Here is a 25,248-nt window from a genome sequence, read left to right as displayed (position 1 = left end):
TTAACAAAGTGGAAGCTGCTGGGCGGTGGTGGCACACACCTTTAATTCCAATACTCCAGGAGGTAGAAGCAGGTGGATCTCTGAGTTCAAGATCAGCCTGAGCTACAGAACAAGTTCTGGAACAGCCAGGGCGACACAGAGAACTGTCAAGTCATTTTCCCCAACGGCGGTACATTCGTCTAATTGGTCCATGAATAGACAAGGCAAAGTGTTCATGAAGACTGCCAGTAAAGGGGTGGGGAAATGAAACACTAAGATTTTAGAGATTTGACTTTGCTGGGGTATTTAGAGATGACTGCAGAACTCCCAGTGGTCTGGTAACTCCCCACGCACGCACTTGTAACAAGGAATCAGGAATTGCTGCTTTTGTTTCTACCAAAGACCATCATGACACTTTGCAGAAGCTACACAACTAGCCAGTCTGGTTTCTTTTATGGACCAGTAATGTATGACTTAAAGGGACAGTTACGAGATTTTACTTAAATGTACAGAATTCCCGTAGCCTGAATTCTAGTGTTTCCAGTGTGTGCTGGTAGACACTGCTTTGATTTGTCTGGAGTGGTTTGCTAAGCGTGATGAGTTGGGAAGGCTACATGGGTGCTCACTCATTATACATGTAAGTCACTGCATCTGTCCAGCACCATCAGCTAGGTGGCTGGGGTGGGGCCCTGGAAGCCTCTTCCTGCCTTTGGTTTGATTTCTTCTCTTCCACAACCCCTGAGTTCTCCTATCCACTCTTTTCTCATAGGCTCCCATCCTGGATGGGTGTCCTCTACCTCTAAGGCATTAGTTGTACACACTGTTCTGAGTGGTAAGCCTACAGCAGAAAATAAGCACGGTCACTTTAGTTTAAAAATAAATAAAAGTTAGTGCCATGCATGGTGGTTGTCCATGCCTTTGATCTCAGCACTCAAGAGGCAAAGGCTGGGGCATCTCTGTGAGTTCAAGGCCAGCCTAGTCTACAGAGAGAATTCCAGGACAGATAGGGCTATACAAAGAAATCCTGTCTCTGGAAAACAAAAACAAAACAAAACAAAACAAAAAACAACAACAAACAAAAACAGAGAGAGAGAACTATTGCTGAAGACCTAAGAGGAAATGAAACCGAGCTACTGTCTTATTCCTAGAGTTATTTTTAAATCAATCGAGAGATTATTGAGCCAGGTGAGGTTCACACACCTTTAATCCCAGCCCCTGGGAGGCAGAGACAAAGGCAGGTGGATCTCTGTGAGCTGGAGGCCAGACTGGTCTACATGCTGAGTTCAAGGCCAGCCAGGGCTACACAGTGAGACACTGTCTCAATAAAATATTTCCTAATGCTCACTTTGATATTTTCTTATAGAAACAATGTTATATCACCAGCAATCTCAAAAGAAATCCATGAAACCCATGGAAATGTAACAATTGTTGACAAGGGCAACTGTGTACTCTATCTTTTCTGCTTTCAATTACGAAAATTATCACCTTTTTCCGATCTTTATTTTTTATTAAATTATTTTATTTATTCACATTCCAAATGTTGCCCCCTTCCCAGTCCCCCCTCCCAGAGTGAAGACCTGATCCTTTTTCCCTTCTAAGAGGGTGCTCTCCTACCCACCCATCCCCATCTCACCCCCCCCCCCCAGCATCCTTGATCCCTGGAGCATCAAGTTATCACGTTTTTAGTCAGAAAAAAAATAACATTAAAGCTCACACTTTACCACTTGGGATTCAGGAGAGCAGTAACTCACCTGTCAGCAAGACCACCAATATCAAAAGTTAGCCAAAAAGAGGCAGAGCAGCCAAACACACACCACAAAACCATGCCTCAGAGCTTAGGTATTTGTTTATCAAGACAGCCGCTTTGGACTGTCAAGATGGCTCAAAGGGTAAAGGTGCTTGCAACCGGGGCTTAGGATGTAAGTTCAATTGCTGGAACCCATCCACATGGTAGACAGAAAAAAGCCTCTCAACACACACACACACACACACACACACACACACACACACACCACATACACACACACACACACCACACACACACACACACACACACCACATATACACACACACACACACACACCACATATACACACACACACACACACACACACACACACACACCGAGAGAGTACTGGGAACTGAACCAAGGTCTCTGACTCTGGAATGCCAGCTAAGCACTTTACCAGTGAACTATATCTCCATCCCAAAGATGCCCCTTATGCCTACTTTTACACATAGCTCCAAAATACTCAATTATCTAATGTTCCAGAGACGTCAACGACACAGATCCAACCAACAGAATAGCGAAGGGCCTCAGCTTCACTACGAGGGTAAGAAATGGCAGAATATCGAGTGCAAAGCAGACTGGAATCTGGCTCAGAGAGAGAGAGAGAAATCTCCGACTAGCATGCATGAGGCCTTGGGTTCAGTCCCCAGCTCCATATGAACGAATAAATCAGACACAGGCAATCACAAGGCAACCAAGAATATCCCAGTCAGAAACAGTTTTGAACTGCAGACATTCACCCAAACAATACTGAGTTTAGAAGTATTTAAATGTTACTCATTCCAAGACCAGTGTAGCTGGTTGACAAGATGGAGGAAAGTTCCTAATTCCTGTTTTTAAAGAATTGATCAAAGATGTTTACGAGTTAGACGATTTAAAAGAACCTTTGCTATCTAGAGAGACTGAGAGAAGTTTTATCCTTTCATCTAGATCTACCACTCTGGAGAACTATCTAGAAGGAAATGGCTAATGACTGCTGAGGGTTTTTTTGTTGTTGTTTGTTGTTGAGATTCTCTGTGTAGCCCTCCTGTCCTGGAATTCAGGCTGGCCTCGAACTCACAGAGAGTTACCTGCCTCTGCTTCTCCAGTTAAAGGTATGCATCACCACCAAGGGCGACTGCTGAAGTTTAAAAGTAAGCAACCATTAGGATATGAGGGCCAGTGCTAGGGAGCCAGGCAGTGATGTTTGGGCTTCAGTCCATCTTCTGAGCCCCATGGCGGCACTGGGTAGGCGGCTGGGTCTATCAGCGATCAGAGTGAAGTCAGCAGGTTTCCTATCTATCTGCTGCACCTCCTTCTCTGGTTCTTACTTAAAAAGAGTGAGAGACAGAGGCAGAGACACACACATGGGGTGGGGGTGGGGGTGGGGTGGCACTAGAAAGACTAGGAAGAAGAGACTATGTTTATATCTGTGCAACAAAGATTACAAGCTGCCAACCTATTGTTCTTGTTTTCAGCATCGTTATCACTAAACAAAAGCAAAAACAAAAACAAAAACAAAAGATAACTGCTACATCTGAAGCCTGACTACTTAAAAACAGTCCTGAATATTTCCTGTTCTTTCAATGAAGCGGAAGATGCCCTGCATTCCTTATCTACACCGTGCCTTATTCACTGATACGGGGCCACTTTCTGTCTCTGTGTGGGAGCTCAGTAGAGCCGATGGAAAAGGCTGTTTCCTGGGATACTAGAAGCTTCTCTGAGCTTTGTCATTTGCCAGAAAAACAACAGAGAAGGTGGGTTTTTTTTTTTGTTTGTTTGTTTGTTTTGTTTTAATGTACACTTTCCACACAACTTCCCATGGCTAAACAGGAAAAACAATCACACCTGAAGTTACTGGCCCTTTAACTTCTGGGCTTCTGTTTGTCTTTTTTTTTTTTTTTTAAACCTATCTAACCACTCTTTCTTGATTAAAGAAGTAGTACATGGCTTTTGTCACAATTCAACCAACTGGAGATATATGTATTAAAAATCATTAACCCCTGTGAGTCTCTCTGTCCTTAAAAAGAAACTGCTAAGAGACAGGACACTGTCCTGAGGCTTACACAAACCTATATAATATATGGAACTTTTTTTTTTTTTTTTGGCTTTTTGGTTTCAAATAGAAAAAGGATCATTATATGTGCTGTTGTTTATTACATCTTTTTAGTCTTAAAAACACTCCATGGACATACTGCAAGCCAAGATAGACAGACGTCAGACAGACACACAGATCTCCAAGTTCTTTTGATGCAAACTAAGATGGATGTCCCATGATCCAATTGACCATCACCTACTTTTCCCACCTCATTGACATCTGCAATATATAAACATATATTTAATTTCTATATCACATTCCTAGAAGTGGGACTTCCACGTCAAATGAGACATCTTCAAATGTTTAAAATTTTATACTTAAAATTAATTCCAGACCTTCATTATGCAAAAATCTCGGTATAAACCTTGCACAGTGTCTTGCATATTTTATTTTTTTAAAAGCGAACACATTATATCAAAAAAATGTCCCTGTCATTTTATGCTCCTATTGTTACAAATAGATAAATGTTTAAGTTATGGCTGTGATGGCCGGCATTAAATCACTGTGCAAATGCGTCTGACTTGGTTTATGAAAGCAGTAACTCACTGGGGAAACTCCACCCCCGTGCTGTGTGGCAGCCACAGTCACAGCTCATATCCTGTGACTCCCTCCCACTGAGTGACTATATAGAGATCAAGGACCTACAGATTTCTTAACTGCTAACGGTGAACCTTAAGAAGTGTGTGGTGGGAGGAGGCGTATAACCAGACCCAGACAACAAATTGACAGCCATTTTAGATGTCTAATATTCACAAGTTGTAACACAGAGAATCATTTGACTGTTTTACGATAGAGACCGCATTCCATTAAAAACAAAAACCTATAGCCAATATGTTATTATCATCACATGAATCTTTCAAAAACATATTTTTAACCACTTTTCAATAGAATCATTGGTTATATCCCACTTTATATTTTTCCCTCCACTTCAGAATCAAGAGCAGAATTACACGTTTAAAGGGAGGGATGGCTTTAAAGAAACAGTTAACCAGTGAAGCACCTCACAGTGGAACCTCAGACTCCTCCCTATCTTCTAAAGACCCGCGCACTATCAGAGATTGTTAAGACACAGCAAGTTTGATACAGAAGTATGTGACACGCAATTAATCTCCATTCATACCCGGCTCTGCTTGTCAGCAAACAAAGGTTCTGCTTTAGAAGGAGATCTGAAGACTTCAATTAAAAACAGTCAGCTAACAAGAAAACGATCTGAGCTAAAGGAAGGCGGCAGGTGCAAAAATGAGTTGTTTACCAAAGTGTCAGTTTTGAACAATAAAGAACTGCACATCAAAAATGTCGGAGGAGGGGACTGTGTTGCTAGCCTCTGAAAATAAGAGGGAATTTTTCTATTGATGCCTGTGCACCAAACTGAAGTGACATTTAGCAAGCTTGTAAAGTGGGTTTCTTCTCATAAAATGACTGACACCAATAAAAAGAGACACTCGGTCTTTAAATACAAGGGTAGAATTCAACTTGTGGCTGCAATTCCTTCTCTAAAAACCAAAGACAATTGTACAACTTCCTCTATGTACCTAATATTGAACCAGCACTGGCTAAATCTCGTTAGATGCCTGGTGATTTCTTCTATCTTCCAAATAACTTTATTTCTACAGTTTCTTGGTTTACAAGCTAAGTGGATTTTTAGATAATTTAGAGAACATAGCTCAGTAGTGGAATGTCTAATGACCCTGTGTAAGGTTCTAGATTCAATCCCCTAAGTACAAGAGAGGGTGGTGGTGACTAAAGGTGCTTGCCACCAAGCCTGAAGACATGAGTTCTATCCCCATCACCAGAAGATGCAAGATGAATGCCAACTCCCAACAGTTGCCACCCGAACTCCACAAACAGGCTGTGGCACATGCACACCCACACAATACACTCCAAAAATAGATAAAAACCTTTTTCTAAAATAGATTTTTGAAACATCGCCTCAAAAGAAACACATAGCCGCCAACTCTTACAGAGACGCTATCCAGAATAGAAACAGGGCTACAGACAGAATCCAAAAGCACTGGCCAAATCCTTGATTAGGAGGCATTTATACCCAAGATAACAAGGTAATGGAGATATAAAACCAATTAAATTGAGAGAAACTGGAAAGAATGCAGCTTGCCAAAATCATGACCTGCCCAAAGCAGGCCATCTGTTAACGATGTGTCAGATGTGTCGCCTGGATGCCGAAAGGCTTAATTCTGAGCGGTTTCCTCTTGAGACCCTTATGCAACTGCAGATTCCAGGTTTCTGTCCTCCCAGGAAGGGAAGGGCAGTCATAGGAAAATGAGTAAAACTGATTTTCACCATGGGAGCCAAGCACAAGATACCGTCCATCAGGGAAGTCTCTTCGGAGTGTATGTTGAGTGTCGGAAAGTGTGACCTTAACTGTAAAGGACAGTTTTAAAGGTGAAACCATCACAACAGGACACTTAGGGAAGGGAAGGACACCATACTCTGAGGTTTATGACACCCCTAGAAGTCTTCAGGTTAGGAAATGACTCTCACACTTATAAGACGTCCCCTAACCACCAGGCTTGGCCCAAAGACCATAAATCTCCAGAGCCCTACTGTGTGCCTAGGAGATGTCTACCCAGAAAGGTGTGGGTCTTCCACAAGGTGAGGAGTCAGGACTGGGAAGGATGAGACCTAATCACTGCACACCTCAGGGATTTCCCGGGGTGACAGGTTCAAGACCAAGCAAGGTGTCAAGGGAGGCCATGAACTGACCCGTAAGACCTTAGAGACCTGGAAGTGTTGATGCATCTGGAAGTGATACAGATGCCTAGAAGGAACAGAAAATATGTAACTCAAGGGAGAGGTGGGGACCTTGAGGATGAGAGAGAGGCTAGGGCTTTGGGGACAATTGGGGGATTAAGGACTCTGGAAGCCTGGAACTTATAGTAGGTAAGTGACCAGGCTAAAGAACTAGTACCCTAGTGTCTCCTTTCTTGCCTTCAGCCCAGCACTGAGAGGCCCTCCCGGACGGGATGGGTCAGGACAGAGGTCTGGCACTGAACCAGGAGTTAGTTACCTTCCAGGAGCCAACAGATCTCCTCCGGGAGGGCGACAGCCTGCATTTGGCGAAGCGAGTGGGCGGCCGCAGCAGAAGGCGGGATAAGGGACGTGTGCCTGCTCGGACGGCGGGCGCAGCGAGCTGCACCCCAGGCACCTGTACCTCGGCTGTCGCCTGGGGGGGGGGGGGAGGCGCTGGGCGGGGCCGCCGGTCGCGCGCTCAGGAAGCGGCGCGCGCAGCCGGCGGCGGGAGCCCGGGACCCCGGGCGCAGGTGCACTGGTGCCACTGAGGTGGCACGCAAAGTCAATGGCGTGGCCCTTTGAGCCCCTCACCAAAAAATTGCCTAGATTCCCAAGAGCCTTGGAGGCTAGGTTTTGGCGGAAACATCTAAACACTGAGCAGTTTGACCTTGGGGCTGTAGGTTTAAAAGGCCATGGCTGTTCCTGGACTGGGGTGCAGAGGCAGAATCCAAGAAAGAGCTTGGTCCTTGCCAAAGATATAGTGCCTCAGTTCTGATCCAGCGCACTGTCGGGGAAAGCCCTGCTGGTTAGAAATTAAAATCTGGAGTCCCAGCGACAATGCCGATCGCCAACATTTGAAAGACTCAGCATCAGAGGCAATACCCATGGAGAGACACGGAGGGAATGTCCTTCCCTCTGGAGGTGAAAGGCTGAGAGAAGGTGGGAAACAGCTCTTTCTCGGAACAGAGGAAGGAAGAAAGTGATCAACGAGATCACAGGGCTGTGCCCTTCCCCGCTCAAAGTACAGCCAGTCAGTGATCAAGTTTGGGTGGTAGTAGGTACCAAAGATGTTGCTACAGCACGAACTTGGGCAGTGGTACGTGGAACCCTTTGTTATTTTTGTGGACCGCTTGTGAGTGAACAAGTACTCAAAGGTTGTTTATTTGATTGGTATTTTATAGTACAACAGGCCTTGAAGAAAGTAGAGCAGCATGGACGGTATACGAAAGAGCAAGAGGAGGACTGGCGCATGCCTGTTGGTATTAAATACCAGACTCCGGGGTTTTACAAGGGTGGGGAGACTTTGCAGGTAGAAAATTATCTGTAATTATGTGACCCCTGCATATCTCTCTCTCTCTCTCTCTCCCTCTCTCCCTCTCTCCCTCTCTCATTCTATTCTATCCCCATAATAGGTAAGAAGGATTGGGAGTGGTCCTGGAACACATGAAGGGAGGAAGGTAAGCGATTTGTTAATCTGCCTGGGGGTGGAGATAATATTGATCTCAATGTAGAAGGCAGAGCAAAGACAAGAAACCGTTCAGAAGGGCACAGGGCAGGTGTATATGTCTCCTGGAATAAGTGTGTGCACACACCCCAGGAAGATGCAGTCTCAAGTTTAGGAACCCTCACTTTTAAGGACTTTGGTGGCCTTTAGCATGTCCTGACGCCTGAGAAGGAGTGGTCTTGGTTTCAGGGCCTCACAACCCACCTATAAGTTGCAATAAATTGAACTGAAGGGATAGAACCCGGTCGGGGTCACCAGAGAACCCAAATCCATGGTGTTGCTTCTTACTGGGTGAAGCTATAGTGACAGGCTTGGGCTGCCTCTTCCAGGCTCCAGAGGGGGTGTAGGCTGCCTCCTACCTTGCTGTCTCCCAGATAAAACTGAAGTTGCTCTAAAATCACTTGGGGTGCGTGCATGTTTAAACATGGAGGCTATGTGGCTCACACACATGCTTCTTTTTGTAAACATAAAACTGTTCTTCAAAAGGGGGGCGGTAGGCTTCCCTCTCTAGTGCACAAACTTCCTCCATTTTTCTTCCAGCAATGGGAAAAGAAGGACAGCCCTTCCCTCTTTCTTTAGTAAAAGGCAGGTTTCTAGGATCTGAAGAGAACCCAGAGTGCCCCGTCCCCTTATTTAAGGACATTGGTCAGCATGGTCACATAGGGTAGGTGCTCAGGAGTTGTCTGACAAAGGACAGAACCCCAGGCTTCCTGCCACCTAGGGAGAAGCAAAACCGCACAAGGTAGATATTCTCCTTGCATCTCTTCCCCTGTGGATGACTGGGTTTGGGAGCGATGGAGGTAGAGGGAGGTGTAAGTCAGGTGGTGTGTGCTGGTGACTGGCAGTTTCCAATACGCTATTGTCATGTTGCATCAAGGCTCCTCATTGCAGACAGAAGCCTGCCTCCACACATGAGCGCTGCCCCTCCTTAATCATCTGAGGGCCCTGGTTCAGCAGGCAGCCTCACTCCTAATGACATTCTGTTAAATGGACAAATTCCTTTGAAGCCCTGTCCTCCTTTGAAATCCAATTTCGCAGGAAGCCAAATCTGATTGGGGGTAGCCATGGAAACGACATGAAGGAGTCTTGCAGGAGGTGGAGAGAGGCAAAGAAAAAAAAACACCCGAGATAGTCAAGAGTCCTTTACTGCTCTGTCGGAAATATCAAAGAGATCTGGAGAGGTTGGCAGCAGGCGAGTCCCTGCCCAGGTCCTGTTCTGTGTGGCTAGGTACCATGTGGCTGACATGGAAGAAAGCAGCCAGCTGTCTCCACACACAGGCAGCGGTCCAGATCTGTCTGCCTTCCCCCTTCTCCCCTCCCCCACCCCAATTCCAATGCCATCCCCTTCTGGCCATCACCCCTTAAAGGCAAACAACAAAAGAATGACAAGGTGAAAATACAAGGCCCCCACAGATAAGGGGTCCTAGGGAGCAGAGGCCACGAAATTAATCTAAAATTCCTTGTATAATTAGATAAGATAAGGGTATCTAGAGAGAGGCAGGACAGCCAGAAATGGAGTCCAGCCACACAGCATGCAGAATACGCATGCCCTGTCCTCTGGGACTCATCACATACTGTCAGCAGACATAGGATGCAGAGAATGGAACCCATGTTGGCCTCTGGGCTACTTGGAGATGCTGTCTGCATGTTCTCTTGCCAGGTGGGCGCTAAGTATGCATCCAGAGGGTGTCCAAAGGGCTCAATCAGGAAGAAACAAGAACATCTGGCATCTAGACATCAAGGGGTCGGGAACAACTGCAAGCAAAGCCGGAGCTGGCTGGCACTGCCCCACACTGGGCCTGGTGGGTCTGGGGAGGAGACTGCAGGGGGCAGGTCCTGAGGCTTTATCCTCAGCCTGTTATTGATCCCCGAACACTGGGTCACGACACATGGCAGAGCTGACGTCTGCCCCGTGGATGTGCTGCAGCCGCATCTCAGCCTTTCCATCCCAGCCCCATCAACCAGGTTTATTGACTCTTTTATTGACAATGCTGGGTCTTAATGAGGACAAGAGTTGCACACTTCATTAAGGGATATGGAAGGAGAGATGATACGCAAAGTCGGTGCCAAAACCCGGCCTCACTATACACTTTTCAAGGCCCCAGAAACCAACACCAATCGTGCCACCTTGAAGGCAGAGGAAAGGCAAAGATGCCAATATGGCACATCACATCCGTCTCATCTGTGGTCTTAGAGCACAGAGCTGCCAACACCTACCAGGAGTTTTGTTAAATCGAATTAGCGAACCCTTCAATTTAGGGGGTTATTATTATACACACCCCCACAAACGAGCACCTTCAATAATCACGCTTTCCAGCTCACACCCGTAAGTAAATTCTCTGCTGTTTGAAACAGCAAGGCGGGCAGGTAGGTAACACACATATTAGAAAATATTCCCACATCAGGTTATCACTGAGGTCCAAGCAGAGAGTATAGGAGGGTCATTTAAAATTCAAGATACCTGAACACGGTGGTACACACTGTACTCCCAACGCTTGTCAAAAGCTCAAGGACAGCAGAGGCTGCACAGCTGGGACAGGGTCGTGAGATACGACCTCAGAAGAAATAAAGGAAGAAAGAAGTGATTGGGAAATCGCTTAGTCAATCAAGTGCTTCTAGCACAAGCGGGGGACTTGATGAGTTAGATTCCCAGCACCCACCCAAGAAGCTGGGCAGGCAGAGTGGCAGGTACTTGTAATTCCATAGCTAGGGAGGTGGAGCAAGCAAATCCTAAGACATGATGGATATCAAGACTAGCCTATCACTGAACCCCAGGTCTCAGTGGCAGATCCCATCTCAAAAACAAAGTGGACTACTAGTAGTAAAGAAGAATGACAGCCAAGGTTGACCTCTGACCTCTACTTATAAGTATACTAAGCACACACACACACACACACACACACGCACGCACACACACACACCACACACACATACACACAAATACACACACAGACATACACACCACACACACACACGCAGACTCACACACACACACACACACACACACACAAGACACACACACACCACACACGCGCGCGCGTGCACACACACATACACATGCAGACAGTTAAAAGAATCTTTATGGGGATCAAAGTCAAGATGAGGCTCCCACTCAGTGCTCTAAGCCAGGGGCCCCCATTCAGAAGCTACACTGGCATTAGGATCCAGGCACTGGACTAAGTTCTGATGGATCAGAGCCATACTAAGATAAATAGTTACAACCTGGGAGCAGTTCTAGAAAGCAGTTACTGTGGGTCCCTTTGAATAGTAACCTTTTATTCTTTATCTTATCATCTTGTTACTGCGCTTCCCTCCCACTCTCCTCCTCTCTTGAACTCTGCTTTCCCTAGCCCCAAGACCACCGTAGACAGTAGACGTAGACGTCCACAGTGGGAACCGATGAGCTCTGCAGAGGATCAGGAGGCCAAAGAAGTTGCTGACTCCAACACGTCCTGTCTTTGATTGGTTCTCTTGGGAAGCTGAGGAGGGGGTTGGAGGGACTCAGAATGTGACAGCCTCTGCCAGAGGAGGCTTTGGCTCCTGAGAAGCTGTATAGTCTAAAGGCTTGATCCACATGACAGGCAGACTGAGCCAAGGCCATAGCTGTGGGTGGATATTCCCAGGCATGATAACTGGAAAATAAGATGAAAAGAGATAATTGTTTCTTGGTGGGTTAAACAATTGAGGCACTGGAAAGAAATAACAGAGGGACAGTGGTGTTCCTGAAGAGCTCTCTCTCTCTCTCTCTCTCTCTCTCTCTCTCTCTCTCTCTCTCTCTCTCTCTCTCTCTCTCTCTCTCCCCCTCCCTCCCTCCTCCCCCCGCCCCCTCTTCCTTTCATTTCTTATTTTAAAAGACTTTTTTTAGCCAGGTGGGGATAGTGCACACCTTAAACCCAGCACTCAGGAGGCAGAGGCAGGCAGATTTCTGTGAAGTTGAGGCCAGCCTGGTCTACAGAGTCAGTTTCTGGAATAGCCAGGGCTATACAAAGAAACTCTGTCTCAAACTCCCCCAGTCCCCCCAGATTTTTTAAAAAATTATTTCCTAAATTTGTTCCCTCTCCTTCTCCTCCTCCTTCCTTCCTTCCTTCCTTCCTTCCTTCCTTCCTTCCTTCCTTCCTTCCTTCTTTCTCCTTCTCTTTTCCTTCTCCTTTCCCTTCCTTCCCCTTCTTCTCCTTCCTCTTCCTTCTCTTCCTCTTCCTCTTCTTCCTCTTTCTCCTTCCCTTCCTTCTTCTTCTTCATTTTACCTCAGGTCTTAGAATTCAGGATCTGGGCAGTGAAATTCAAAGTGAGAGAAATTGATTATTTAAAATCTGGTAAGACATTCTGGCCAGTGTCTCACAGTGCTCTAGAAGAACTGGGGTTCCCTGACCAGGGTCACCATACCTGCAAATCTCATCAAAAGCACTACTGGGTCAGAGGGGAAAACAGCAAAGAAAGAATATCTCAGTACAGCACACAGGGAAGAGTCCCTTTGCTCTACTGAGCGTGACTCAGGATGACACTACACAGAATAGCGTGTGAAGTCATGTTCCTCCTATTGCATATTTTCTTCTGAAGAAACAACTGCCCCTCCCCTTCCACTGTCTTCCAGATCTCCAGTCTCACCATTTTCTTGTCTCTTCCATCTTTCTGTCTATCTGTTAAAGCAAAATGAAAAGGCTTCCTTCTGGTTTGCAGACCTCCTCAACCTTTCTTCTCCTTTCCTGTCTGTCAACTTCAGTCAGCTCTTCCTCCTTTGGCTGTTAGGGCTTTCTCTCAGCAGTCCAGCCCACTCCTAGTCTCACGAGTGATTTTCCTTCCTTAATAATCTGTCCTTTGGGGCATGGTGACACATGCCTTTAATCTCAGCACTCAGGAAGCAGAGGCAGGTGGATTTCTGTGAATTCAAGGCCAGCCTGGGCTACATAACAAGTTTTAGGCCAGCCTGGACTACATAGTGAGACCTTGGCTCAAACAACAAAAATAAGTAAACTGTCTCTCTTCCAGATGGCCTTATCCTCAAAACTGTTACTTGGACAAATTGCTAATTTTCCCCTGAGAGAGAGAGAGAGAGAGGGAGAGGGAGAGAGAGAGAGAGAGAGAGAGAGAGAGAGAGAGAGAGAGAGAGAGAGAGTTTATAGCTGCCTATATCATGGTAGTTGCTTCCTCGGTGTTAGCCAAACCATTCATGGTCTCTCACTTGACCTTAATTCCTCACTAAAGATATATCTCAGGAGTGATTTCATAAGATACATGAATGATGTTAGTCTCTAAAGATGAAAGTTTTTCTCCTTATGAAATGAACTTGCTTTTAAGGAGATGGTGTAAATGTGGCTTTCTTAGTATCAGACCCTAATGAACCAGGGTGATGAGATTTCCCTGCCCACCTCCAGAGACCTCTTTCCTGCCTCCACCTATTTGGGAACATGGGTGGTACCCTTCCAATGGAAGCCCCTGATTCAGAAGGCATGGGATATTAGCTTCCCCTTTCACTCACTGTGGCAGAAGCAATGGTTCCGCCACAAATACAGACTCCGTAGAGAACCAATCAGAAGGCAGATTGTATCCCGCGAGTGGAGGGCTGCTGGCGGACTAAGACCTACAAGGAGTATGGAATGGAAGAGGGGGAGGGGTGTGGCAGGAGTGGACAACAGTCTAAGTACAAGGCTTATGAGAAGAGGAAAATGAGAGACAAATGAAAATACAGAGGAAAATTTTTAGAGAGAAAAGGGAAAGGTCCTTATAGTTTGGGGGATTAGAAGCAGATCCACTTCATTTGCTAAAGCTGTAATTTCAAGATATAACAGTTTCTACCCTGATGACTTTGAAAAGCTTCAGAGAGCAACTGTAAACCCCTGAAGAAAAGGTCTTCAGACTGTTTGGATAGGCTGCTGTACTTTTTAGCCTACAGACTATCAACACAATGACATGTCTTATTGAGTAATGTGTGATATTCCGCATCGTGAGTCTATTGATGCAGAATTTCCTTTTCCCAAACTCAATATTCCAATCAAAGACTGTTGCGCCCCATCATTGAGACCATCCACTTAATGACAAGTTGTAAGATGCATATTGCAGAATATTCACGTTCATTTTATGCTCACGGTGCTTAAAATCTCCTCTAAACAGCCTCTGCTCCCAGCCTATTAAGGTGTCTGTGTTATCTACACTCCATTCAATGGTGTGGAAATAATTGTCTTCAGACTAAAGGGGAAAAATTGATGGTCACGAGCCCAGTCAGCACTTGCGTTCTTCTCTGCCTCTGTTGAATCAGGTGTTATTTACTCTTCCAGCACCTGGGACCTCTGATAAGTCACTCCCCTGGTAGCTTTTTCCAGGACAGTGCTGTGGGGTCTTTGGAAGAACTAGGGATCTTTCATAAATGGTATTGTTATCAGCACAATTCACTCTGCCACCAGATGTGCAAAACTAAAACCACCAAGGGCATTCGGGCAAACGAAGCTTCCTCAGCTCCATCTGGTTCCTCTGACGTGAGCTTACAAATTAGAAAAGGAGTCGGAGAAAGGAGGGCTCTGCTCACCACGAGGCTCCACGTGTTTGTGAAAAGACACTTACATTCCTACAAAATTAGAGTCCTTTCTGGTTGCATCCCTAGCCTGATTATCCAGCATCTCCACCCCACTCCCGATCCTCCCTCCTTCCTACAAACTGGGCTCCACTACAAAGACCTGCCTCTCGGAGATGCCTTTCTTTATCCCATCTCACACAGGCTGGTGGAGGAGAGCAAATGCCCGACTTTGCCTTTAAATATCAACCACACACAGAGAGACAACACCATGGCAGCCTGAGAGGTTTCCATGGTGACAGAATGCAGGCCACGACCTCTGTAAATGTAATCAGAGCACTGGGATTGGTGTGTGAGACAGGTTTAATTTCTCCTCCAGTGGAATCTCTGTGGTCCAGGCCAGACGTAGGTTTTATACATTGACAGACAACCTGCTGTCCTCACCAGGGCAGTTCTGCATATGGCAATCCCCCTGCCCCAGAGCTGATTTCTACACTGCCTGAGCAGGCTACAGGATATAAAATGTTGCTTAGGATTGGAACCAGCCATTATAGCAACACCTGGTATCCCTACTCCTCCTTAGGAGGTGGGGCTGTGTCTTAAATGAGAAGCAACCACAGTACAAAAGCCAGACCAAGAACTCAAAACATGGGCCAAGATTTTCATTCCTCCTCTGACACCACAGTGTGGCTAAAACCTTCAGCTTTCAACTTCTCCATCATAAAGGAGAAGATGCCCTGGGCCAGGGAAAGTGGAAGACCTCAGGAGTCCCAGGAGAAGACAGTACCCAACCATGCTTAGCAAGAGACTTTTGTTACCCCTGCTGGAGCCCTGGCCCAAGAAGTAAACTTTCAATATGACTGGTGTCAATACTGTCAATCAGGGAGTGCAGGGGTGGAGGTAAGGGGTTTCAGAGGGCCTTCCTCTCCCTTCTCTTCATTTGCAAACAAGACCAAGATACGACTTTGTGCTGTCCAAAACAGGAAGCAAGAGTTTTTCACGAAACCAATGAGATACCAAGGTCTAAACAGTGTCCAAGGAGAATTCTGCAACCTCTTTCCTTAAACCTCATGTGGGTTCAGCAGAGTTTGCCTCCAGCTGAAAGTTGGCATCCCCCGATTCCATTTCTACATCACGTGAGATGCTGGCAGACTTCAGTGAGCAGCCAACATGCGTCTCTTGAGTCTTTCACTGTAGCACTCTAAGAAACACCACACACATACACAGATGCATACACACACATGCACAAATACACAGACATGTGTGCACACACACAAACACACACAGGCATACACACATGCATACGTGAGGGTATATACTACACATACATGCACACAACACATGCATGCACACACGCATACATACACTACACATTCACACAGATGCACAGCAGTATGAGCTAGGAAGAGATCCATAGAGCGAGGTGACATCTTTTCCTTCCCAAGAGGCACTTTCAGATTCCTTAACAGAAATTCCTAGTTTCAGATCTGGAAGGAATTTGAGAAACCCCAGAAGAGAAAACCCAAGGTCCAGGTAGAGAAATGGCGCTGCATGCCATCAGGGACCTGCTCAGCCAAGTGCCAATTTACCCCCTGTGTGCCTGTGAACCTCAAACTGAAGTAGAAGGGAAGAGGGGAAGATTCAAAAGTGAACATTAGAATCAGGAAATGGTGATTTGGCTGAATCTGAAGATAATAGCTTTACCACTTCCTGTGGCAGCCGATGACAGAGGAAAGAAAGTTCTCGGAAAACAGTGACAATAGTGTGAGTGTGGCTTGCGGCTGTGCCATCTGTATACACTCTTTCTTGAGAGCCATAGAGGGAAGGCGAGCCTAATTGTCCAGAATTTTTATTGATTGATGTCTAGCACAGAATCATGAAGTCAAAGAATAATGGGGTTTGTAGGAACACCTAGTGTGACAGCGCATCTCTTGGTTGCTGAGTAATCAAACCATCCAAGACAGGCTATTTGGTTGCCTTTCTTTAGGAGTGAAGGACCCAATTCCTAAACTGCACATGGAGAAATGAGCTTTAACGTGCCAGGACTCTACAATCTCTACAAGTGGAAAGATCCCAGCCCTTTCAAGCATTTAATTATACAAGGAGTAATGTGTGTCTTGTAAACAGGGCATGTTCTCCTCGCTCCAACTTAACATCATTGTGGCAAGCACGAAGAGTGTGTCCAACTCCCAGGGGCTAGCGCAGACTCCAGACTAGAAGCAGGGAAGCTCTTTCTAGTGTTTCTAAAGGAGGAAGAGGCAGCCAGCTATGTTTTATTCATGTCAGCCCAAGATGTTAACACTCTAGCTAATAGAATAGCCCGGGGAAGGCCAATTCTGCCATTTGCAGTCAAGGTTACATATAAGTTTAGTCCTCAATGGGCTCATCAGTTTCTTGCAAGAAAAGGAAAACAGAACAGAACAGAACATTTCTGTTCCTTGGAATTTTTGTTAGCCAAGTTCCAAAAGGGCCCAGAATGTTTCTGTAGTCACAAAGAGAACCCAAAATACTACTGTAGCTTACTCCTTCCTTCCCTCCCTGCCCCCCCTCTCTTCCTATATTCCTTCCCTTCCTCCCTCATTCTTCCAACATTTATTGAACCAATATTATGTTTGGAACACTAGGACATAAGCATGTGTAGACAATACAGTACTCTCAAAGAATATACAGTCTGGGGCTAAAGAGATGGCTCTGTGGTTAAGAGCACAGGATGTCCTCCTGGAGGTTTGGGATTTCGTTCCCAACACCCGTCTCAGACAGCTCATAAGTGTCCGTAGCTCCAGTTCCAGAGGAGACGCCATCTTCTGGCCTGTCCAGGCACTTCCTACAGGTGGTGCAGAAGTACGTGCAGGCAAAACACCCACCCACATAAAACAAAATTAAGTATATATTTTTTTAGATTTATTTTTATGTGCATGGGTATGTTGCACACATGTACATATGTGCACCATATGCATGCCTGGTACATAGGAAAGCCTGAAGAGGGGAACTGGTTCCCTAGAACCTGAGTTACAGGTAGCTATGAGCCACCATGTGGGGGCCAGGAACTGAACCCAGATCCTCTACAAGAGCAGCCAGTGTTCATAACCATTGAGCCAACTCTCCAAAACCAAGGTAGACTTTTATTTTTAAATTTTCGAGACAGGGTTTCTCTCTGTAGGCTTGACTGTCCTGGAACTCTATAGACCAGGCTGGCCTCGAACTCAAGAGACCCACCTGTCTCTGCTTTTTAAGTGTTGGGACTAAAGTGTGCATTACCACCATCCTGCCAATAAACGTGTTTTTTAAAGCTCAACCTGGTAGTTGCTGCAAGTTCTTATTCCCACATTGAACCCAAGCATCCAACCTATAAGGCTATAGTGATCATTGTATCGTGCATTGATTGCTTGGTTCTGGAAACCTGATTGGCAAGGCTGGCTGAGAAAACGTCCCATCTTTCTGGACCTTACCTGGGGAAGGCTTTGCTCTGAGAAGTGGGGTCTTTGACATGACCACGCCCATGTCAACAGTACACACTCACTCAGAACATCATTATGGCGCATGACAACACAGCTCTCTTTAAAGACAGGAATATTTGCCTGATTAATAGCTTCAGTTTTAACTGAATCCTCAGAGATGCTTAGCATTAAACGGAGTTTCTCAAAGGAAAAGTGCAGTTCATGGTTCATGTAGACTGTGAGATGCAGCCCAAGGTCCATCCGGTCTACAAGCCTTGCCTCTAAGGAAGGTATTGTCTCCCAAAGTCTGAGTGAAAAGGAGAATACGCCATCTATTTCAGCTCAGCAGACAATAACTGAATACTTGGCATGTGCCAGAAACCGTGTCAGGAGGTAAGAATTCATAAATAAATAAGACATGAATTACCTGGAGGTCCAACGTGTCAGCGTATTCACACTCCTTACCCCATTAGTACCTGTCAGTTTATCAGATTAGTCACTGTCCCGAGGAACTGATATAGGACACAGGACATTTTGATAAGACCTGAAAGGAGGAGATGTCGGGGACACTGAGTATTACATAGGAGAATTCAGGCCCAGGTGAATGTTAAAATTCATCAAAGAACTGGGTACCAAGGAAGGTTGGAAAACAAAAAGGATTGGTAAGGAAGCAAAGATTGTTTTTCAGTGTGTGTGTGTGTGTGTGCATATGCACGTGCAATCACAGATATGGATGGAGGTCAGAGGCTCACATCAAGCGTCTTCCTCAATTACTCTCTTCCTTATTTTTTAAGACAGGGTCTTGCATGGAACACAGAACTCACAATTTGACAAAATTTGTTACCACCAAGGCCCAGGGATTTTTCCTGGTTCTCCCCAAAGACGGACTCACAGGCACACTGTACTTGGCTTCTTTGCAAAGATGCTGGATACTAAATTCAAGAACTCAGGCTAGCAAGCTGAGAGCCTCACTGGCTGAGTGGTCTGTTTTTACCTGGGAGTTCTGCTCATTGTCCTCTGAAATCTTCCCATCTTTGGCTTATCATGAAAAATTCCTGGCTCAGCCCGTGGCTTCCTCGGCAGCTCTTCTTTGTGCTAATAAAAGTTTTAATGTGGTCTCCATTGTCTCTCAGGTACTACCAGGCTAGATCACTTTAACAATTTACTTTAAAGTCCACTGGGTCAAAAGCCCTCATCTGTCAAGTGCAATTATCTCGGTCCTTCCTCACGTCTTTCTGAGGTTTCCAGGGTTATTGTACAGATTTGAATCACTTCTTCTGCCTCCGCCGACCCATTTGAAGCCTGTCCATTCTCAGCCCATTTTTAAAGAGTCTCTTCTCACCATACTGCCCTGGAGGTGTGGCCCTGCTTACTTTACCTGATAGAAAGATTCCATTACAAAGGGGCTGGGTTAGGAGGATCTAGGAAGAGCCACACACTACCTTCCATTCACATTTTGCCACTCAGTCTGACCCCTCTGCAGATTCCATTCTTATGCCTGTGATTTTCACTGTCACTGTCTCGTTATCTCTCCAACAACCTACCTTCCTTAAGGGCTCCTTGTCAAGACTCTTGATTATAAGAGATAAAGCCCAAACCAAATAGCCTTGGGGAGAAAAGGGAAATTGTCACCAAGAAGCCAAGGAAGAAACATGAATTGAATATTTCCTAGTCCACAGTTCACACTTTGGTTGACCCAACCAAATCAGCTCAGTTGAAGTCATAGGAATGGCGTCATGAAGGAACAATTCAGCTCCCACCAAAGTCAGGTCTGATGAGTGGAGAGAGAGAAAAAGACAAAAAACAAAGCAAAACAAGCACACAAAACCCCACTAGACCACATAGACTGTTAATTCTATTTTTCAAAAGGGGTGGATCTGATGAAAGAACATGCAGTCTGGGGCTTGAGAGATGGCTTAGTGGTTAAGAGCACTTGCTGCTCAATCATGAGGAGTGGAGTTTGGATTCCAGCACCCACATAACAAGGCAGGTGTCCCACACATAACTGTAACTGCAGGGTATCTCACACACAACTAAAACCCCAGGGTATCCCACAAACAACTGCAACTTCAGTACTGAGAAATCCAGTGCCTGCTTCTGGACTCCACACATACATGACACATGTACTCACACACTCACACATATGTGTGCACACACACACACACATTTAACCAAGTGAATAAATAAGTCTTTTTAAAAAGAAAAAGAAAATGCTATTTACCCACCACATTCCCTTACTCCTCATATCTATGAAACACACCAGAATAACTACAGAAAATATTAACCATCTCTTGCTCGTAGGAACTGGAGAGATGGCTTGGTGATTAAGAGCCCTTGTTCTTGTGAGGATTCGGATTTGTTCCCAGCAACCACCTTGGGCAGCTTATAACCTGGAAGTCCAATTCCAGGGGATCTGAAACCATCTTCTGGCTTCCACGTGCACCTAAAACACACGGTGCAGACACACTCAAGCAGAGATGCATAAATGTTTTTACTCTTTAAGATCTATTTTTCATGTGGCTTTCTGGCCTTGAAAATGAGAGAATAGACTAGGTAAGAGGTGTAGTAGATCCTGACTCCAGCCAATAGAGCAGTGGTTCTCAAACTCCCTAATGCCTGCAACCTTTTGATACAGTTCCTTATGTTGTGGTGGTGGCCCCCAGCCATAAAACTGTTTTGTCACTACTTAATAACTGTAATCGTGCTGCAATTATGAATCGTAATATAAATGTCGAGTACGCCGGATATCGGATACGCGACCCCTAAAGGGGTCAAGACCCACCATCACCACCACCATCATCACCACCATCACCACCATCACCACCATCACCATCACCATCACCACTACATTCGAGCTACTCGCCTCCTTAGTCTCTCCCCCTCCATGGTCCCTGCCTCTGTCTTTTCTTTTCTCTTCTTTCCTTCTTGACAGGCTCTCGCCGTTTATTCCTAATTGGTCTGGGACTTGATGTGGACCAGCCTCAGATGCACAGAGATCTTCCTGCCCCTGCTTCCTCAGAGCTGGGATTAAAGGCATGTACTACCCTGCCCAGGTCTCTGTGTCCTTTTAAGTAACAAACATTTTTCTCAAATGAGTTGTACCCCACTCTCGTTTTTTTTTCACAGAAAGCCCCCTCTATCTACAATGCTTCCCCCTGCCCTTCACTCAGCTGACCACCACTCACTTTTCGAGTCACAGCTTAGAACATCATTTCCTCCAACAGCAAAGCCATGACTGCCAGAATGGAGTTTTATCCCTCCTGTGTGTTCCCATTGCAGTTAACTCCTGTCAATCAAAACTCATAGCCCATCTGTAACTGCATGTCTGCCTATCACTTGTCTTCCCCAACTCCAAATCCATTCTTATGTCAGTTATCATTTTTTAAAGATTTATTTATTTATATATATATATATATATATATATATATATATATATATATATATGAGCACATTGTAGCTGTCTTCGGACACACCAGAGGAGGGCATCAGACCCCATTACAGATGTTGTGAGCCACCATGTGGTTGCTGGGAATTAAACTCAGAACTTCTGGAAGTTAGTGTTCTAAACCTCTAAGCAATGTCTCTCCAGCCACCTATTAGTTATCATTTTATCCCCAATATACATAGCGGGTGTCTAATAAATGCTTATTGGGCTGAGGAGATAGTTCAGTAGTTGAAACCCTTGCTATGCAAGCAGGAGTTGAGCCCACATAAATACCAAGTGGGTGTGCCAGCATATCTGTAATTCCAGCCTGGGACAATAGAGGCAGGGGATCCCCAGAGCAAGGTGACTAGAGAGACAGTTATATCTGAAGCTCTGGATTTGATTGAAAGACCCTGCCTCATGAGTGAGGTGGACAAGCAATTGAGGATTGTGATGGTTTGGATATGCTTGGCCCAGGGAATGGCACTATTAGGAGGTGTGACCTTGTTGGAGTAGGTGTGTCACTTAAGACCTTTGTCCTAGCTGCCTGGAAGCCAGTATTCTGCTAGCAGCCTTCAAATGAAGGTGTAGAACTCTCATCTCCCTCTGTACCATGCCTGCCTGGATGCTGCCATGTTCCTGCCTTGATGATAATGGGCTGAACCTCTGAACCTGTAAGCCGGCCCCAATTAAATGTTGTCCCTTATAAGACTTGCCTTGGTCATGGTGTCTGTTCACAGCAGTAAAACCCTAACTAAGACAAGGATGGTGCTGGACATCAATCATAGGCTTCCACACACTTGAGGGTGTACACGCACACACACAGAGTTAAAAAATAAAAATAATTTATTCTATGTGTGTGAGTGTTTTACCTGCATGTAGGTCTGTTCGGCAGTCGCTTGCCTGGTCCTTGTAAACACCGGAAGGGGACATCAGATCCCCTGAAACTGGAAATACAGACAGTTGTGAGCTGCCAAATGGATGCTAGGAACAGAACTCAGGCCCCCTGGAAAAGCAACCATTGCTCTTAACTGCTGAGCCATTGCTCCAGCCATCGAAATAAGTAATTTTTAAAATGTTTATTGAGACCCTGCCTCCTGAATGAGGTAAGGACAATCTGTCCAGATTTTTTAGAATACTTTTTTTAAAAAATAATCTCAAACTTACAGAAAAGTTTCTATAATATACAAATCTCTTGTACATCTCTATCTAGCTTGGTTGGATCCATCAATCATTAACTTTTGGCATATTTATCCTTCATATATATATATATATTCATCCCCCTCCCATAGACTTTTCAAGAATAAATTATAGGCAGCTCCTTTATTTCCTAAATTTTTTTTAGAAGTAGTGTTTCTTTTAACAATGAGGGCGTTATGTTCAAATTTATTAAAGCAAAGAACTTTAATAAAAACACATGCATAATTCCAAGTGTGCAGTTTTTAGAGAAATAGAAAGTAAATGGGGTCGGGGGGAAGGCAATTGGAGATTAAGTACAGGCATAGTGTCATTCCTCTCCAGGGCTTTTCTCAGACCCTGACGCTGTAGGGCTTGAGGTTGAAGGCTTGCTTGCTAAGCGTGTCCAAGGCTCTGAGCTCCATCCCAGGACGGCCATTTCCACAGTCATCTCTGCACCTGTGCCTTTATTTCTCCTTGCCCACAGACCTCTGCTGGAGTCTCATCTAAGCTTTGTTTCACAGGGTCCCAGAGAGGTGGCCTTGCTCGCCGGAAGTGGAAGTTAGAGGGACAAACGAGGTACAGGAAGTGGGAAGATGGCTCCTGGGACTCACGATCAGGCCTGAGCGCTTCAGAGAGCTTCGGAGAAGGCAGGGAGATGAGCTGTGGGGCGGAAAGATTTGCACACCTTGGGTCCCGGGACTGTCCTGCTCAGCTGAGTGGAATACCAAACGAGGGTGTCTCGAAGCTGAGCTTCACCTCAGCCAGGCAATCGACAGGAGAAGCAGCGAGCGAGACCGACAGACTGTCACTGGCAAAATGAACTGTCACCTCCCATTTTTCAGAGGCACGGCGGGATGAATTGCAGCCTTGAACCGTGCGGCCCGCTGCTGATTGAGTTCCGCTGTCTTAGAACCCCGTCGAACAAGGCGAGTTCATTTCAGACTGACGTCCCACCGCTTATCAATTTAGGAGCTAGTAAAATTAACCGCTTCGGAGCTGATTTTCGCCCTCCCCCTGGCTCGGATTCCACATCCGGAAAGGTCACAAAAATAAATCTCTCTGGGTCCCACTAACATAATACGCGGCCTAGAAATGAGGTCTCACAAGGCTGAAGCCAAACATATAACCCAGGTCCCAAAGCTTTCTGGGGGCCCTTTGGAGCCACCAGCCCATGGCAATAGTGTGACATGCCAGGCGTTTGTTAGCCCTACGCCTGCACACACCAGCAGCTATTGCTCCCAGGAGCCTACCATCCGGAAGGGTTGGGTAGCAAAGGATGAAGCTGCCTCCCAAGTCCCCCATGACTTTCTGCAGAGACGTGTGTATTCCTTAGCTTCCGGTCCTCAGGTCCCTCCATTCACATAGTAGTAGATGCCCAACAAATGGTTATAAAGCCAAATAAGATGTGATGTTTGCTAAAGACCGGTGATTGTTTCGAAAAGTTGAAACATATGTGCAGGGACAAGGCTTTGGTTTGAGGAAAAGGAGGATTATGATCCAGGAAAATATTGCTTGTCACCAGCCACTCTCCGGATACATCCCATACCGGAAATGGCTCCTGGGGACAGAGCTGAACGCACCCCAGAATAGCATCTCTGTCTCCAGAAGCAAAAGACTGCCTTCTGCTTCGACTCTTCAACCAGCATGGCTTAACTGCTCTGGAAGTCCCACATCTGCATCATGGATACTAACAGTTGTCTCAGCATCCTTTGCACCTCTCTTCCCTAAGGCAAACGACCGCGGTGTTTATTTCCAGAGATAGCATCGATCCATTTCAGGATGGTTCGTTTTCAGCCTTGCTTAAGCTCCTGGGTCCTCTCTACCTCTATCTGGAAGTGTCCACTTCTTTCTTAACAAGGGTATCCCATCTCAGAATAGGGGACACAGGTTTTCCCTTGGAAGCAGTGTGAGAAAGAAGGACCTGCAGGCCTGCAACTGGCTTCAGACAGGAAGCTGGTACCCTCTCCAGCAAACCTCAAGGCAAGGGCTGGACGGTTTTGCTCAGTCATGATCTAGCCCAGAGTAGCCATCTCTGCTGCAGTTTTGATCTTAGCCTTTCTCTAAGAGCTTTACTTCCGTGTTTTTGGTTTGTTTTTGTTTTTTTTAATCCAGGTCATGGTGGTGCATACCTTTGGTCCTAGTACTTGGGAGGCAGAGGCAAAGGATCTATGAGTTTGAGGCCAGCCTGGTCTATAGATGGAGTTCCAGGACAGCCAGTGCTACACAGAGAAACCCTGTCTCAAGAAAAACAAAAAACAAAAATGAAACAAACATATATGTGTGTGTGTGTGTACATATGTGTGTGTGTATGTATATGTGTTTCTGTATACAGAGACATATATAGAAATAAGTGTATGAATATACCTATATCGTCATGGGTATGTGTGTGAGCCTACAAGAGTGTGTGTGCACCACACACAGGTATGTTCATGGTACTGTGCCGACCAGTACAGGGCCTTGGATCCTCTGGAGCTGGAGTTAAAGATTGTGAGTGGTGGAAATCAAGGTTGGATCCTCTGCTGAGAAGTAAGTGCTTTTAACTAATGAACCATTTCGACAACCCCATGAACCATTTCTGCAATGAAACCATACTGGAATGAGAAAAC

The 25,248-nt window shown here is 45.7% G+C and overlaps 1 protein-coding gene and 1 long non-coding RNA gene across 7 annotated transcripts in view; one reads left to right on the top strand and one right to left on the bottom strand.

The window, feature by feature from the left end:
- The window catches only part of Skap1 (src family associated phosphoprotein 1), a 295,053-nt gene extending 288,002 nt beyond the window's left edge, over positions 1-7,051 (bottom strand). For 3 of the 6 annotated variants that reach the window (XM_006534508.3, XM_017314838.1, XM_017314839.1), the window contains exon 1: positions 6,871-7,051. In XM_006534508.3, coding sequence (XP_006534571.1) covers positions 6,871-6,916 — 46 coding nt within the window. In that variant the 5' untranslated portion in view covers positions 6,917-7,051. The remainder of the gene's footprint in view (positions 1-6,870) is intronic. The other 3 variants (NM_001033186.3, NM_001177899.1, NM_001177898.1) reach the window with 1 other exon arrangement.
- Positions 7,052-7,073: 22 nt separating this feature from the next.
- On the top strand, positions 7,074-24,722 carry Gm11529 (predicted gene 11529). The gene is made up of 3 exons (NR_033524.1): positions 7,074-7,532; positions 8,006-8,050; positions 23,164-24,722. It is a non-coding gene; the product is annotated as a predicted gene 11529 (long non-coding RNA).
- Positions 24,723-25,248: the final 526 nt, after the last annotated feature.

Source organism: Mus musculus, chromosome 11, assembly GCF_000001635.26.
Source record: "Mus musculus strain C57BL/6J chromosome 11, GRCm38.p6 C57BL/6J".
Taxonomy (NCBI): domain Eukaryota; kingdom Metazoa; phylum Chordata; class Mammalia; order Rodentia; family Muridae; genus Mus; species Mus musculus.
Note: the sequence above shows the minus strand (reverse complement) of the source record. Positions and strands in the feature narration are given on the sequence as shown.